The sequence below is a fragment of the Poecilia reticulata genome, chromosome 11 (genome assembly GCF_904066995.2).
Source record: "Poecilia reticulata chromosome 11, P_reticulata-male-v2, whole genome shotgun sequence".
Lineage (NCBI taxonomy): Eukaryota > Metazoa > Chordata > Actinopteri > Cyprinodontiformes > Poeciliidae > Poecilia > Poecilia reticulata.
Window position 1 is genome coordinate 22,622,193 of NC_088840.1, and position 13,067 is coordinate 22,635,259.

Sequence of the window (13,067 nt, forward strand, 5' to 3'; positions counted from 1 at the left end):
AAAAATAGAAAATGAAAAAGAAATAGAGAAATTGGTAATCTGAAAAATAAATGAAAAAATTGGGTTAATTAAAAAGGGAAATTGAAAAGTGGTTAAATAAAAAATATATTAATGAAAAATGGGTAAAGGGATAAATGAAAAAGAGAAATTGAGAAATTGCTAATATGAAAAATAAAAAAAATGAAAAATTTGGTTAATGAAAAAGCTAAATTGAAAAATGGTTAAATGAAAAATAGATGAAAAATGGGTTAATGAAAAATAGATTAATAAAAAATAGAAATGAAAAAGGAAAATAGAGAAATTGATAAAATGAAAAATAAATGAAAAATTGGGTTATTGAAAAAGCTAAATTATTTAACTAATTTTGTATTTATTTCACTAATTTTCTTAATTTATTGATTTATTTTACTCATTTTTTATTTATTTAATCCATTTATTTATTTATTTATTTAATTTTGGCTGAAATTGCTCTCCATAGAATGCCTCTCCATAGTAACGGCTCTCCATACATATCTGGTGTAAAACTACCAAGTCAAATTCTGATTGACTAAATAAATGATAAAAAAAAAAAAATCAGTAAATAATAATTTAAAATAAGCTTTTTATATTCAACTGAGTTTTTATCACAAGTTTTCCTAAAGAAAGTCTTGCCTCACTTTCATTCAATAACTTTCGTCCGCGTTTTCCATCACCGATGCATGTGTCAAACAATGAGATACGTGGTACGTAATGACGTCAGATACCCGGAAGAAGATCGCATTGGTGTTGCCTCAAGAGCTCAGCTGATAGATCTTCACAACAACAAAAACCAGACATACAGAGCTTCCAGAACGGGCGCTGCTGGCATTTTACCGCTGGTTTAGACTTTATTTGTTTGTTTTTGTCGCAGTTGTGTCTCAGCGTCGCCATCATGAACGTGACGCTCGCGGTGAAGCAGTACATCTCCAAAATGATCGAGAACAGCGGGCCCGGGATGAAGGTCCTGCTCATGGACAAGGAGACGGTGAGAGCCTGCTGGCTGATGTGGTACCGTCTGAGCTTTGGGGACTAAAACAGTCCGGTATCTGTTGGTACTGTGTGGACCTGCAGTATTACTGTGTAACTCTAGAGTCGTGGTGTTGCAGTGAAGCAACTACATAGCGTCGGTTCTGGTTCTGTGTGGTGGCCCTGTTGATCTTTTTATACAGAATTTGAACAAAATGCCACTTGAGGAGTTTTGGGTCAAACATATTTACAGACAAAGATTATTTTTATCTGTATTAATGTATTGCACAGTTTTAGCCTAATATCTTCTCTGAATATGTTTCTATTTTTTTCAGCAAATTGCCTTTATTTGAGCCTGTAAACCCGAATTAACAATTAATTGATTATAAAATTAGCTGATTAATTCAGTAATCTGATTAGCCCTTGTTTGTCCGCCTTTATTTTGGCTACCTCAGAGTAAAACATGTTTGTGTTTCCAGACCAGCATAGTGAGCGTGGTTTACACCCAGTCTGAAATCCTGCAGAAGGAGGTTTACCTGTTTGAACGGATCGACTCTCAGAGCAGAGACAGCATGAAGCACCTGAAGGCCATCTGCTTCCTTCGTCCAACCAAGGTAGGCAAACCGTTTCCACCAGTCTGAGCAAACGGTCTTTAAAGCCGCAGTATCTAACTTTTATAAATAATATGTTGTTGTTAAAACTATCACTACATGACAGTTAGGCCTGTCACAATACGTTATAAACCAATTAATCACATGATAAATTAAAACAAACTCAATCATTTCTCTTTCCACCAAAAACTGGATGATAAAATTCTTCAATCTGGTGTTTTCATCACGTCTATCCCTTTTTTGAAGGATTATTTTGTTTACAGAGACTTCATAATTCATTTTATTTGTTGTTTTTATTTATTCTTTTGAATATTTCAAGTGTCTTCCAGTTACAGTGTTAAATGTTCATTAGGAATTAAAGTTCATTTATCTTTGAAAATTCGTTTTTGCATTATATTATTTGAAAATTATCTCAAAACAACAATAGTATCATTTATCACTGAGACTATTTATCATCCAGTAAAATTTGTTATTGTGACAGCGCAATATGAGACAGATGATCTGTGGCGTGCACACAGGCCTGATTGACAGCACTAAGACCCGCCTTCTGGCTCTGATTGGTTGTTTCTAGTTAGAACTGGGAACACTGGGAGAGGAGCTCATCTGTCTCATGTCATACTGTAAAGACAATGTACAAAATAACAGCTGCATGTTGCAACATTAAATTCATAAAAAGGAGACTAACATTAGTTTTTGCTGCAGGAGAATGTGCAGCATCTAATCCAGGAGCTAAGAAGACCAAAGTACAGCGTTTACTTCATCTGTACGTCAGCCGATGGTTTTACTGAGATGCTTTAGGCTGAGTATGATGTGACAAAGATGCTTGTTTTATTAGTTTCCTGTAAATCAACGCTGCTGTTCCTTTAAGGTTTGTGGCTGTGTCTGTTTCAGACTTCAGCAATGTGATCAGTAAGAGTGAAATCAAAGCTCTGGCCGAGGCAGATGAACAGGAAGTGGTGGCTGAAATCCAGGTGAGAGCTGAAGCATTTTAGCTTTACTCTAATGTTTATAAACTTACAGACATAAAAGATGCTGCAGCTACAGACTATAAATTAGATTTTATAAATGGTCTGTCAAATTTGTAGTTTGCTAAAAATATTTAAAAATGACCTCTTTTTTCAGAAATAAACACTTTCTAGATTAACTCTGGACTGTAGTTGTCTTCAGAAATTGAGACAATTTAGTGTTATAATATGTAATATCTATATATTTGTGTGTGTGTGTATATTCATATACACGCATCTGTATTTTTTATATAAATATATTGACGTATTTATATTTTTACACGGTATTGTTTTTTTATTTTGTTTAATTTGTTTCTGCCATGACAGCTTAAGTTTCCTACTTCTTGATCAGATTACATATTTTTATTTTTGCACTATTTGACATGAAACTTTTTTTTACATGAGCTCCTGAGTGGTTTTCCTAAGACGGTTTATAAGAAAAGGATAATTTTTTTCTTATCATATCTTATCTTACCGTGTGTTTCACAGCAGTCGTCTTCCATTTATGTTTTATTTTCTTGGTGCAAACTACATTTTTTTAACATGTTCTCATATGGAAAATTTGGTTTGTGGAATCATTTTTATTTCTGTGTGCAAAACAGAATAAAGTAACTATCTGAAAATGCTGTTTATGAGCAATAAAAAACCAAATTTGTGTTTTTCTGCAGGAGTTTTATGGAGATTTCATCGCTGTGAATCCTCACCTGTTTTCTCTCAACCTGCAGGGAGTTTCCCGGGTAAGAAAGATGAAACGCTTATATTTTATGTAATTAGACAAGTAAAAGCAAAACAAGGAGAGAAAATGTATAAATGATAAGGTAAAACATAAACAATTTCAGTCAATGTATTGTAAGCGTGAGCAAATATTGTTTTTATTTTTTGTTGGGATTGAAATTCCATGAACTGTGGAGCGTTTAGTGTCACAAGTTTAAGTGATCAAACAGAAAAGAAGTTTTTATTTTATCTGAAATGTTAGTTCTGGTTCAATTGGGCGGCTGTCAGAACTCCTGTTGGATCACAGTTTGTGTCGATGTTGGTGTCTGACACCAAAACTGGATCATTTAGTAATAAAAATTTTGGTCTTTTTGGGTCCATGTGAGCCAGTTAAGATGAACAAAGATGGATTTCTGAGAGAACAAATAGACGGGAGAATTTTTTAGGAAGGATTAATTGTGATTAATTGGTATTTGAAATAATTGTCAACTAATTTAGTAATCAATTAATCATTAATTGAAGTATTCAGACTCAAGAAAGCCTGTTTATTAAAAGAACATATTCAGAGCATTTATTAGCAAAAACTGTAAAAAGGTTTTTTTTAAGATAAAAAAAAAACTTTTTCTGTAAATATGTTCTACCCAGGTCTCCTCAGGAGGCAGTTTTAGCTTCACCTGGTTTTAATTCTGTAAAAATAAAGTTTCATGTTGCTGTTAAAAGTATTTTTTTAGCTGCAGATGGATCCTTTGCTACAAATGACCAAATGTTCACTAAAGGAATGCTGTTACTGCATTTCAGACAATGAAATCTTTATTTTTCTATGTAAAATAGGAATTGAAATATTTGCATCTTTTAATGTATTTCTAATATAAAAAAGGAAAAAATGATTATAAGAAAAATCTTCAAAATGCAGCATTTATTTTTATCCCAATGCTCTTCAGAACAGAATAATCTTCCCTGGAAGTTTTATACTTTTATTAAATTGTTGGAAAGTGGGTCCATCCATGTATTTGAGAGTTGCTTTGACATGTTTGTCATGTTTACGTTCGCCATCTTTGTTTCTCGACCAGAGACGCACCGATCAGGTTTTATCTGGCCGAAACCGTTTCCCGGTAGGTGAGAGCTGCTGATTCTGACTTAAGAACGTTTTGATGAAAACGAACAAACTGCTGCAGCTAGCTCTTTGTTAGCAGCAGAGAGCTAGCAGCTAGCTAGCAGCTAGCTCCCTGCTCGCAGCAGCAGTTTGAATCAAACCTTCATCTGATTTTTATGAACCTCAGGAGAAAGGTCTTGATAGTACCTGCTGGTGGTGGTTGATTCTTCTTGACAGTGAAAATGGTTCTAACATTTGATTTGTTTAATAAACTGGGTGAAACGGATCGGTTCTGATTGATGGGCTGTTGGTTGGTGTCGCTACAGTCCGGTTGGTTCACACGGCGTCTCTCTGAGAACCTGTTTGTGTTTCAGGGTCGGACCTGGGAACCCTCCATGTTGTCGCGCTGCACGCAGGGTTTGACCTCCGTCCTGCTCGCTCTGAAGAAATGTCCAATGATCCGCTACCAGCTGTCCTCTGACATGGCCAAACGCCTCGCAGAAAGTGTCAAGGTTTCCACCGCAACAGCGTTTCACGCTCCATGTTACATTTTAACTTGTTTTCCTCCTATTTGGGTTGTTTTCCCTTTTCATTGCTTACAAATCATCCACGACAAAAAAAATTAGCATTTTCTGTCAAAAAACTGCAAAAAAACCAACAAAACACTTTGTTAAAGTGAAAACTGATTCCTACAAAATGTTGACTTTATTTAGCACATTTTAAAACAACCACAGTTGAACAAATTGCCCATTGAAAGTATGGAATTAGATTTTTTTAATATACTTAAGTTTGGAAAAGTACAGAAAATAGAAAATCAAGAATAAATATGTTTTAGTTTCCAGATTTCTTTCCTTTTCATTAATCTAAAAGAACAAATTTACAACCAAATAAAGAGCTTTTATGTTGATTTGGTTAGAAAAAATGCACTTTACTTTTTTATTTTAATTTCGTATTGACAACAGAGAACCAAATGTTTCACACACACTCAGTGAAAAATAAAACAAAGGAATATCATCCTGTGCAGGTTACTAACAAATACACAAGCAAGACACACTGCATAAACACAAAATCCTACCAAATATTTTTCGTCCAGTTTCTAGTGCAAATATCTTGGTGTACTTGAAACACAACAAAACTAACTTACAAGTAACTTTTCAGTAAAATAGGAGCTGGTTTTAAGTCAGTAGTTCCTTAATATTGATACTGGCAGATTATTTAACTTATAACATGAGAAAAATGTTTTGTTAAAAGTGAATTAGTTGCCAGTGGAACTAGAACTGGTTGCTAGGTGACGGGCTGGGCTTGTCTGTGGTTGCTAGGTGACAGGCTGGGCTTTGGTGTGGTTGCTAGGTAACGGCTTTAGTGCCCCTTGATTCTGAAATAAGTGAAGTAATCTGCCAGTGGACCTAGTACTTTTTAATCAATATTAAGGACTTAAAATAAGCTAATTTTTTTTTGTTTTCTCGTGGATTTTGAAAAACATAGAAAATACACTCTCCTCTTTCTCTTTTTTATTGAAATTGTGAACTTAACGTAATTTGGATCATTAAATGTTGTTTGTTTGCTCTCAGCAAATCATCACGAAGGAATATGAGCTGTTTGACTTCAGGAAGACTGAAGTTCCTCCTCTGCTGCTGATCCTCGACCGCAGCGACGACGCCATCACACCGCTGCTCAACCAGGTGACCAGTCACACACATGTGTTTCTATAATTAGCTTTTATTTAATTATATTTAAGTTTATTTTAAACTTGTCTCAAGAAACAGGGGTTTTTAATTTTAAAGGATTTTTACTTGTACTTTATTCTGTTTCTGAAACCCATCTTTGAAATTAAATTAAACCCATTTAACAAGCTTAATTATTAAATATTGAAGCTAAATAAAAATGTCTCTAAAAGCTGATTTTTTTGTATGATTATGACATCATTTTGGAAAATTTTTCTTCAATATGGGATATTTTTGGTTTGGAAAGTGATCAAGATGGCAGTTAAGCATTTTTTAATTTACATTTGGGTTTATTTTGAACTTGTAAGCAATTACAAAATAATTATTTATTTGTTCAATTAAGGATCCTCTTTAGTTTCTGTCATAGTAGAGATTCTTCTTCCTGGCATCCACACCACAAACATTATAATAAAATTATACTTTTACACATATTACAAAAGAGAAACAAAATCAAACTATAAAATTCAAATCTACCGCCTCAACAATTTTTAAATTTTAGAAACATTGAAAAAGGACAAAATGAGATACCTTAAAACACACAAACAACAAAATGAAAACACAAAATTTCAACTGTGTCAAGGAAAATTAAAAACAATCCAACAATCTTCGCTTAAAGTATAAATTCCACCAATTCAGTATTATTTTATGATTTATTATTGAATTTTTTAAGGTCCTTTTTAAAATGTACATGGTTTTATTAACTCTTGTGGGCATAAATGTGTTGAATCCCCTCATTACTTTGTGAAGATATGAACAGTGGGGATGAACTGTGCTGCTGGGATGTTTGTTTTTGTGGTAAATGTTCGCCCTGCTGACGAGACCCGGTCGGTGTGTCGCAGTGGACGTACCAGGCGATGGTCCACGAGCTGCTGGGTCTGAACAACAACCGGATCGACCTGTCCAGAGTCCCGGGGATCAGCAAAGACCTGCGGGAAGTGGTGCTGTCCGCCGAGAACGACGAGTTTTACGCCAACGTGAGTCCTGAAGCAAAAACGTGACGGCTTCCTGTTTACGCTCAGCTAATTCTGAGTTCTCACACCTAAAGCTGATTAAATTTAAATCTGGTTTACAAAACAAAAGTAACAGTGTGTCTGAAACTCTGACAGTTTCTGTTGTTTATCGTGTTGCTTTGGTTGTTTGAAGGCAGCTTCTACGTCTCTATTGTCATTTAGGTTTCTCTTATACGATGAAGTATAAGGGCCAGGCTAAGAAAAAAAACATAAGAGTAAAGTAATAATATTGTCACTTCCCTTTAAATTCTCTGAGTTGGGTAGACATTCCTTCTGAGTCTCTGTCGTGTTTTAATGGTTTAACTAACACTTCCAGTAGAGATCTTTAGTATTAATCATCATGTAAAATATTCAACTTTGTATTCTGTTCCATATTTCTGTTTACAGAACTTGTACCTGAATTTCGGGGAAATCGGCACCAACATAAAGAACCTGATGGAAGATTTCCAGAAAAAGAAACCCAAAGAGCAACAGAAGCTGGAGTCCATTTCTGACATGAAGGTTGGGATTTATTGAGTTGAAAAAACTCAAATAAAACAATTGAATCCAATGTTTTTCTTTCTTTTATATTGGGGTTAATGTAGGTGGAAAACAACAACAAAAAAAAAGATAAAATTTCCACCAAAAAATATTTCAAAAGTTGAAAATTTTTACATTTTTCGAACTCAGAAATTTTTCTGTTTTTTTTTTTTTCTACAAAATTTCTGAAATTAATCTCAAAAAGTCTGACTTTTTTCTAGAAAATTTTCGAAAAACTCCCAGCTGATTTTTGGCAACAAATTAATGTTTGTTGGTGTCTGGAAATTGAGCCGTTTCAAAAACATTTCGAATATATCGCCACAAATCAGCACTCACTGCGCCGTTACCTAGCAACCCCAGCAGAGACCAACCCGTTACCTAGCAACCAAAACCAGGCTCCGGTAAATTCAAAAATACTTTATTGATGCCAAAGATTTTTTATTTTTTTCAACCCTCCAGGCGTTTGTGGACAACTACCCTCAGTTTAAGAAGATGTCGGGAACCGTGTCGAAGCACGTGACGGTGGTGGGGGAGCTTTCCCGCCTGGTGTCTGAGCGGCAGCTGATGGAGGTGTCGGAGGTGGAGCAGGAGCTGGCTTGTCAGAACGACCACTCCAACGCTCAGCAGGTAACTCTCTTCATCATCTCACCTCAGTCTCTAATCAGAAACCTAAAGAAGAGCAGAAGGTTAAATGCACAATTCACATTTGGAACGTTTCAATCTCAACTGTTTCTGAAAACAACCCAAGCTCTTTAAAGTTTTTTAAAGATTTTTTTGACAATAACTTAATGTTTTTTGGTGTCTGGAAATAAACCTTGTTGGAGTAGCTCTGTACTTTATTGAGATTTTTTTTTCTGCTTTTGGACAACTGTTCCTTCTTGTTTTGGATTCGGTGTAGCTGTACTGATTTTTGCCAATTCTTTTTACACTTTGCTGCTTTTGTTATGATGCGTAACCTTATTTAGTTTCCCTTTGAGATCAATAAAGTATTTTTGAATTGAACTTTAATAAAATTGTCACATTCCATGGGCACTGCGCCGTTACCTAGCAACCTGAGCTGAGCCAACCCGTTACCTAGCAACCGAAACAGAGTTCCAGAATGTTGGGTCAGCTGGTTTTACCTCTGCATTTGCTGTACAATGACTGCTTGGTATAGACAAGTGTTGTTGTTTTGCCATTCAGAATAGACGTCCTGTATTCTTGTTGGTTGTGCAGGAGGGTTTACTAATGCTTTTCTAAAACAGCTCATTCCGAAAGGAGCTCGAAATAGAACTGATCAGATTAAAGTCTTATTATCTAAGAATGATTGTGTGCAGAAGATGTAACGGACATGTTTTGTGTAGTCCATAGAAGCGTAGGTCACCTTTAAGACATCTTTTCTGTCAGAACGTTCGGCGGCTGCTGCAGAATCCTCGGGTTTCGGAGCTGGACGCCGTCCGTCTCGTCATGCTCTACGCTTTGAGGTATGAGCGCCACAGCAGCAGCATCCTCCCGTCGCTGATGGAGGAGCTGAGCAGGAAGGGAGTGTCTGAACGCTACCGCAGGGTAATCACAGCCTCTTGGTTTTATTTTTATGTATTTACTGATTTTGGCCTCTGGATGGCAGATTGAAGCTTTACGATGTGCATTCCTGCTGCAGATGGTTCAATCAGTTGTGGAGTACGGCGGGAAGAGAATCAGAGGAAGTGACCTCATCACACCGACGGATGCTGTCGCCATCACCAAACAGTTTTTCAAAGGACTAAAGGTAAAAAAATCACATCTGATCTCAATAGTTATTTAAATATTACTTACTTCATCAGATAACCCTGAAGAAGCATGTAGCTTACTGCAGGGTTCAGAGAAAAAACAGCATTTTACTGTGTGTTTTGATGTATTTCTCAGGGCGTAGAGAACGTGTATACACAGCATCAGCCTCTGCTGCACGACACTCTGGATCAGCTGATTAAAGGTCGACTCAAAGACAGTCAGTTCCCGTACCTGGGAGCCAGCAGCCTGAGAGACAGGTAACACACCTGGAAATCCTTACAGAAATTACTCTCACAGATAGAAATTCACATATTTCATTTTTGGCTTTGAATGATTTGTTTTCTTTACATCTGAAATATTAAGAGTTTAGAGCAGGGGAATGAAAATAGACCTTTATAAAATACACAGATATTTTTCTCCAGAAAGTCACGTTTTGAAACCATGTTTCAGGCCTCAGGACATTATGGTGTTCCTGATCGGTGGAGCGACGTATGAAGAAGCTTTGACTGTTTACAACCTGAATCGTAACACTCCGGGGGTTCGGATTGTGCTGGGAGGAAGCGCTATCCACAACACTAAGAGGTATCAGAGGCTCATACTCTGATTTTTATCTTTTCATTAGTTAGATTCACTTCACTGCATGTAAAAAATTAAACAAAAGAGGACCCAAGGACTCATCCTTGTGGAACTCCATGTTTAAGTGTAGTTATAAAGAAGCATAAACAGACAATCTTCTGATTTTGCCTTCTTAGATATGTAGTTTTTTGGACAGGGACTTTTTTGGAGGACATTTTGTTTCAGTTGTTTTAGCCAGAAGAAAGGCCAAATATTTTCAGTACTAAAAATGTCTGAATCTGCATCTTAGCTTCGATCATTTTACTGTTATTATTATGTATATTTAACCGTTCTTTGATCATCTCAGGTCCAGCAGATTGACTTCACAACAGACACAGCCAGATTCACTGTATTTACTAAAATAATTAAGTTAACATCAGTTCAACAGATTCTGCCCCACAGTTACCGACGGCAACAGAAAAAAAAGGGGGCAGAGCTGTCAGTTACTGGTTTCTATGGTAACCACCAACTGCCAAGCGCAGCAGGAGGAAAACAAATTTACTTTGGCAAATGAATCAACCAATTTTGACCTATATATGTAGCAGCATTTACATATAAACATAATTTTATTTCTATTTTGAGATGCAGTGGACACATAAATTAGACATTCATACATATTCAGTTTAATTTCAACTTTTTTTGATGGCTTTTTTTCTCCAGTTTTCTTGAAGAGGTGATGCTGGCGACGGGTCACAGCGGTGACAGAGCACAGGGAAGTGGACGCCACTCCACCAGGCGATGAACACTAACTCTGCTTCTGACTCTTGTATAATAAACTTCATCTCTCCCTCCGCTTGTTTATTTCGGTATTTAGAGGAGCTTCCAGAGATCTGTGAATTACCTGGATGTCTTTTTTAAATACCAACGGGTTTGTGTTTAACAAACCCCCATTACTGGCAAATTAAGAGCTACTCAATCAGGAAAGATGTAGGATTTGGGAACAATCTTGTTTTTAGGTCTGTAACAGTACACTCTGGTCATGGTTGAAAATCCATCTCATTGTCAGAGTCTTGATTCAGCTCATCGAAAGTGAATAAAGTCAAGAAAAACAATATTGACTTTAATACATTTAATTTAAAATATATGACATGGGAAAAGAAAAGGATGCAAACAGACCTCTTAATTCTTGCTACAGTCTAAACTTTAAAAATAATAACCTTTAAAGGTTTGTGATACTGTTGGAAAACTAATAAACACAAAACAAGAACTTTTATATTTGCGTTTGTTAATCCCTTGTAGCAGCAACATTCTCAGGAAAACAAAGGCTAACTACTGAACACACTGATTGTCTTTCTAAAGTGTTGCTACAAGAAAGGCAAATTTTCATGAACCTTTAACTGCTGCTTTTGTGAATTCCTGTTGCTGCTAGCTGTGCTGCAATTCTAACACCGAGCTTGTAGCAGCAACAGCATGTAAAGATTCAGTTTCGGATCAGTTATTTTTTGTTTTGACTCTTCTCTTTATTTCTAGAACCATTTTATGAGCATCTCAGCAATTTCCAACTGTTAAAACTTTAAAAATGCTCTATTTCTTGTAGGCACTAGCTTGACTGCTGTAACACCTTTTGAAAATTAAGTTTTACGTTTATTTTTTATTTTGCAATATGTTGTTGCATGACCAAAGCTACAAATCTACAAATATCTAAAAAAGTTTCAAACATACCAAGGAGTCGCTCATTCTTAAGTGCTACTTTGTTAGCTTCCTGTAGCAGATAGCTCAGTGCTAGCGCTACATTACATATTAACAGCATGTGTTATTATTTATAGTAGCTCTGCTAGTTATAATATTTTATTAGGATTTCAACAATCCTACAATGTCTGAGGAAATGGCTTCTGAGAGCTTTGCAGTTAGCTAGCGGTGCTGCAGTGCTAATGCTAGCTTATTTGTAAAACGTAATAGATCATTAAGATTCCATTTAAAATATGCTATTTATTTCTGTCTTCTTTAACAGCAGGACTTTTGCTAGAGGTATTTCTTTAAGGATCTTAATAACCTAAAGAAAAACTGCTTATACATTTCAGCTGTGAAAATGACTGTAGCAACTAGTGGATAACAACATGTGAAGATTGTTTCATTTTCACGTGAAACATAAGACATTTTTCTTTGTTTGTTCTGTAACAGAGCCAAAACTATGAAGCTATGACTTTTTGTAAACATATTAAGAATCCTAGAACACATGAGGCAATAGAAACGATAGTTTTTAGTTTCGTGTAGCAGATGGCTTTGCTTCAATGCTGCTAACTCAAGCTTATTCATAAACATGTTTATTTTTCTATCTTTGGTCTACGGCTGATAATATTTTGATTAGTATATTTTGATTAGTATCTAAACAGTGCTGCAATCTCTGAGGAAATGCTTGAGGGTTTTCAAACTCTGCTACCTGCGCCGCTGTGCTAATGCTAGCTAGCATATCTAAAGTAATCGTGTCAACTTTCTACCTACATTGAATAATTTTTCTTAGCATCAAGATTAAAATAAAAATAAAAATGTTTGCTCTAACCTATTTTTTCCAGAGCAGAGGTTTTTGTTACTGATGTAACTCAAGCATGTGCTCTGCAGTTGCATTCTTGCTGCCAGGACTTGACATTGTGTACTGTAACAGACCAGAAACCTGAAATTATCTTCAAATCTAATTAGGATATAATCAACTGATATAGTCTTATAAATATTTTCAAAGCAGTGGTTATATAATTAGGGTTCTTGGAGCTTTTTATCCTCGATTTAAAGTGCAGTTTTTCATCTGTTTGGTTTAAAGGAAATTTTTTTTTTGCTTCTGTCATGCAGTGATTCTCTTGTTACATCCTTAAACTTTCCAGTGTTTTCCTTTACATGTTTCTGACTGAATGTGAATTTTAAAGGATTACTATTAAAAAGAAAAAACATAGTTGAAACTGTGTTTGGAATCTGAATCTGTACCAGAAATGAATTGGAATATGTGTAATACTGGTGAATATATTAAAATGTATTTTAAAATATATTTGTTTAACTCTTAATTTGGTTTTAAAGTTGGATCAGGTATATTGCAACAGAAAACTCTTTGTTGC

The 13,067-nt window shown here is 35.6% G+C and overlaps 1 protein-coding gene across 2 annotated transcripts; it reads left to right on the forward strand.

Annotated features, from left to right (window-relative positions):
* Window positions 1–726: 726 nt before the first annotated feature.
* On the forward strand, window positions 727–12,914 carry vps45 (vacuolar protein sorting 45 homolog). 2 transcript variants are annotated; one of them, XM_008422263.3, is made up of 16 exons: window positions 727–1,003; window positions 1,464–1,598; window positions 2,298–2,358; window positions 2,487–2,566; window positions 3,268–3,336; window positions 4,384–4,425; window positions 4,781–4,918; window positions 5,978–6,088; window positions 6,970–7,104; window positions 7,528–7,641; window positions 8,119–8,286; window positions 9,046–9,204; window positions 9,299–9,406; window positions 9,544–9,665; window positions 9,859–9,990; window positions 10,684–12,914. In XM_008422263.3, the coding sequence occupies exons 1-16, from the start codon at window positions 911–913 to the stop codon at window positions 10,763–10,765; spliced, it is 1,749 nt and encodes a 582-aa protein (XP_008420485.1). In that variant the 5' UTR covers window positions 727–910; the 3' UTR covers window positions 10,766–12,914. The 2 variants fall into 2 exon arrangements, with proteins under 2 accessions (XP_008420485.1, XP_008420486.1); XM_008422264.3 differs by lacking the exon at window positions 4,384–4,425 and having other exon boundaries at window positions 728–1,003.
* The last annotated feature ends 153 nt before the right edge of the window (window positions 12,915–13,067 follow it).

Coding starts and splice junctions, on each gene's coding strand:
- vps45 (XM_008422263.3), top strand. CDS start 911: ATGAACGTGACGCTCGCGGTGAAGCAGTACATCTCCAAAATGATCGAG. Junction 4,919..5,977: donor GCCTCGCAGAAAGTGTCAAG/GTTTCCACCGCA, acceptor GTTTGCTCTCAG/CAAATCATCACGAAGGAATA. Junction 9,666..9,858: donor GCCAGCAGCCTGAGAGACAG/GTAACACACCTG, acceptor ACCATGTTTCAG/GCCTCAGGACATTATGGTGT.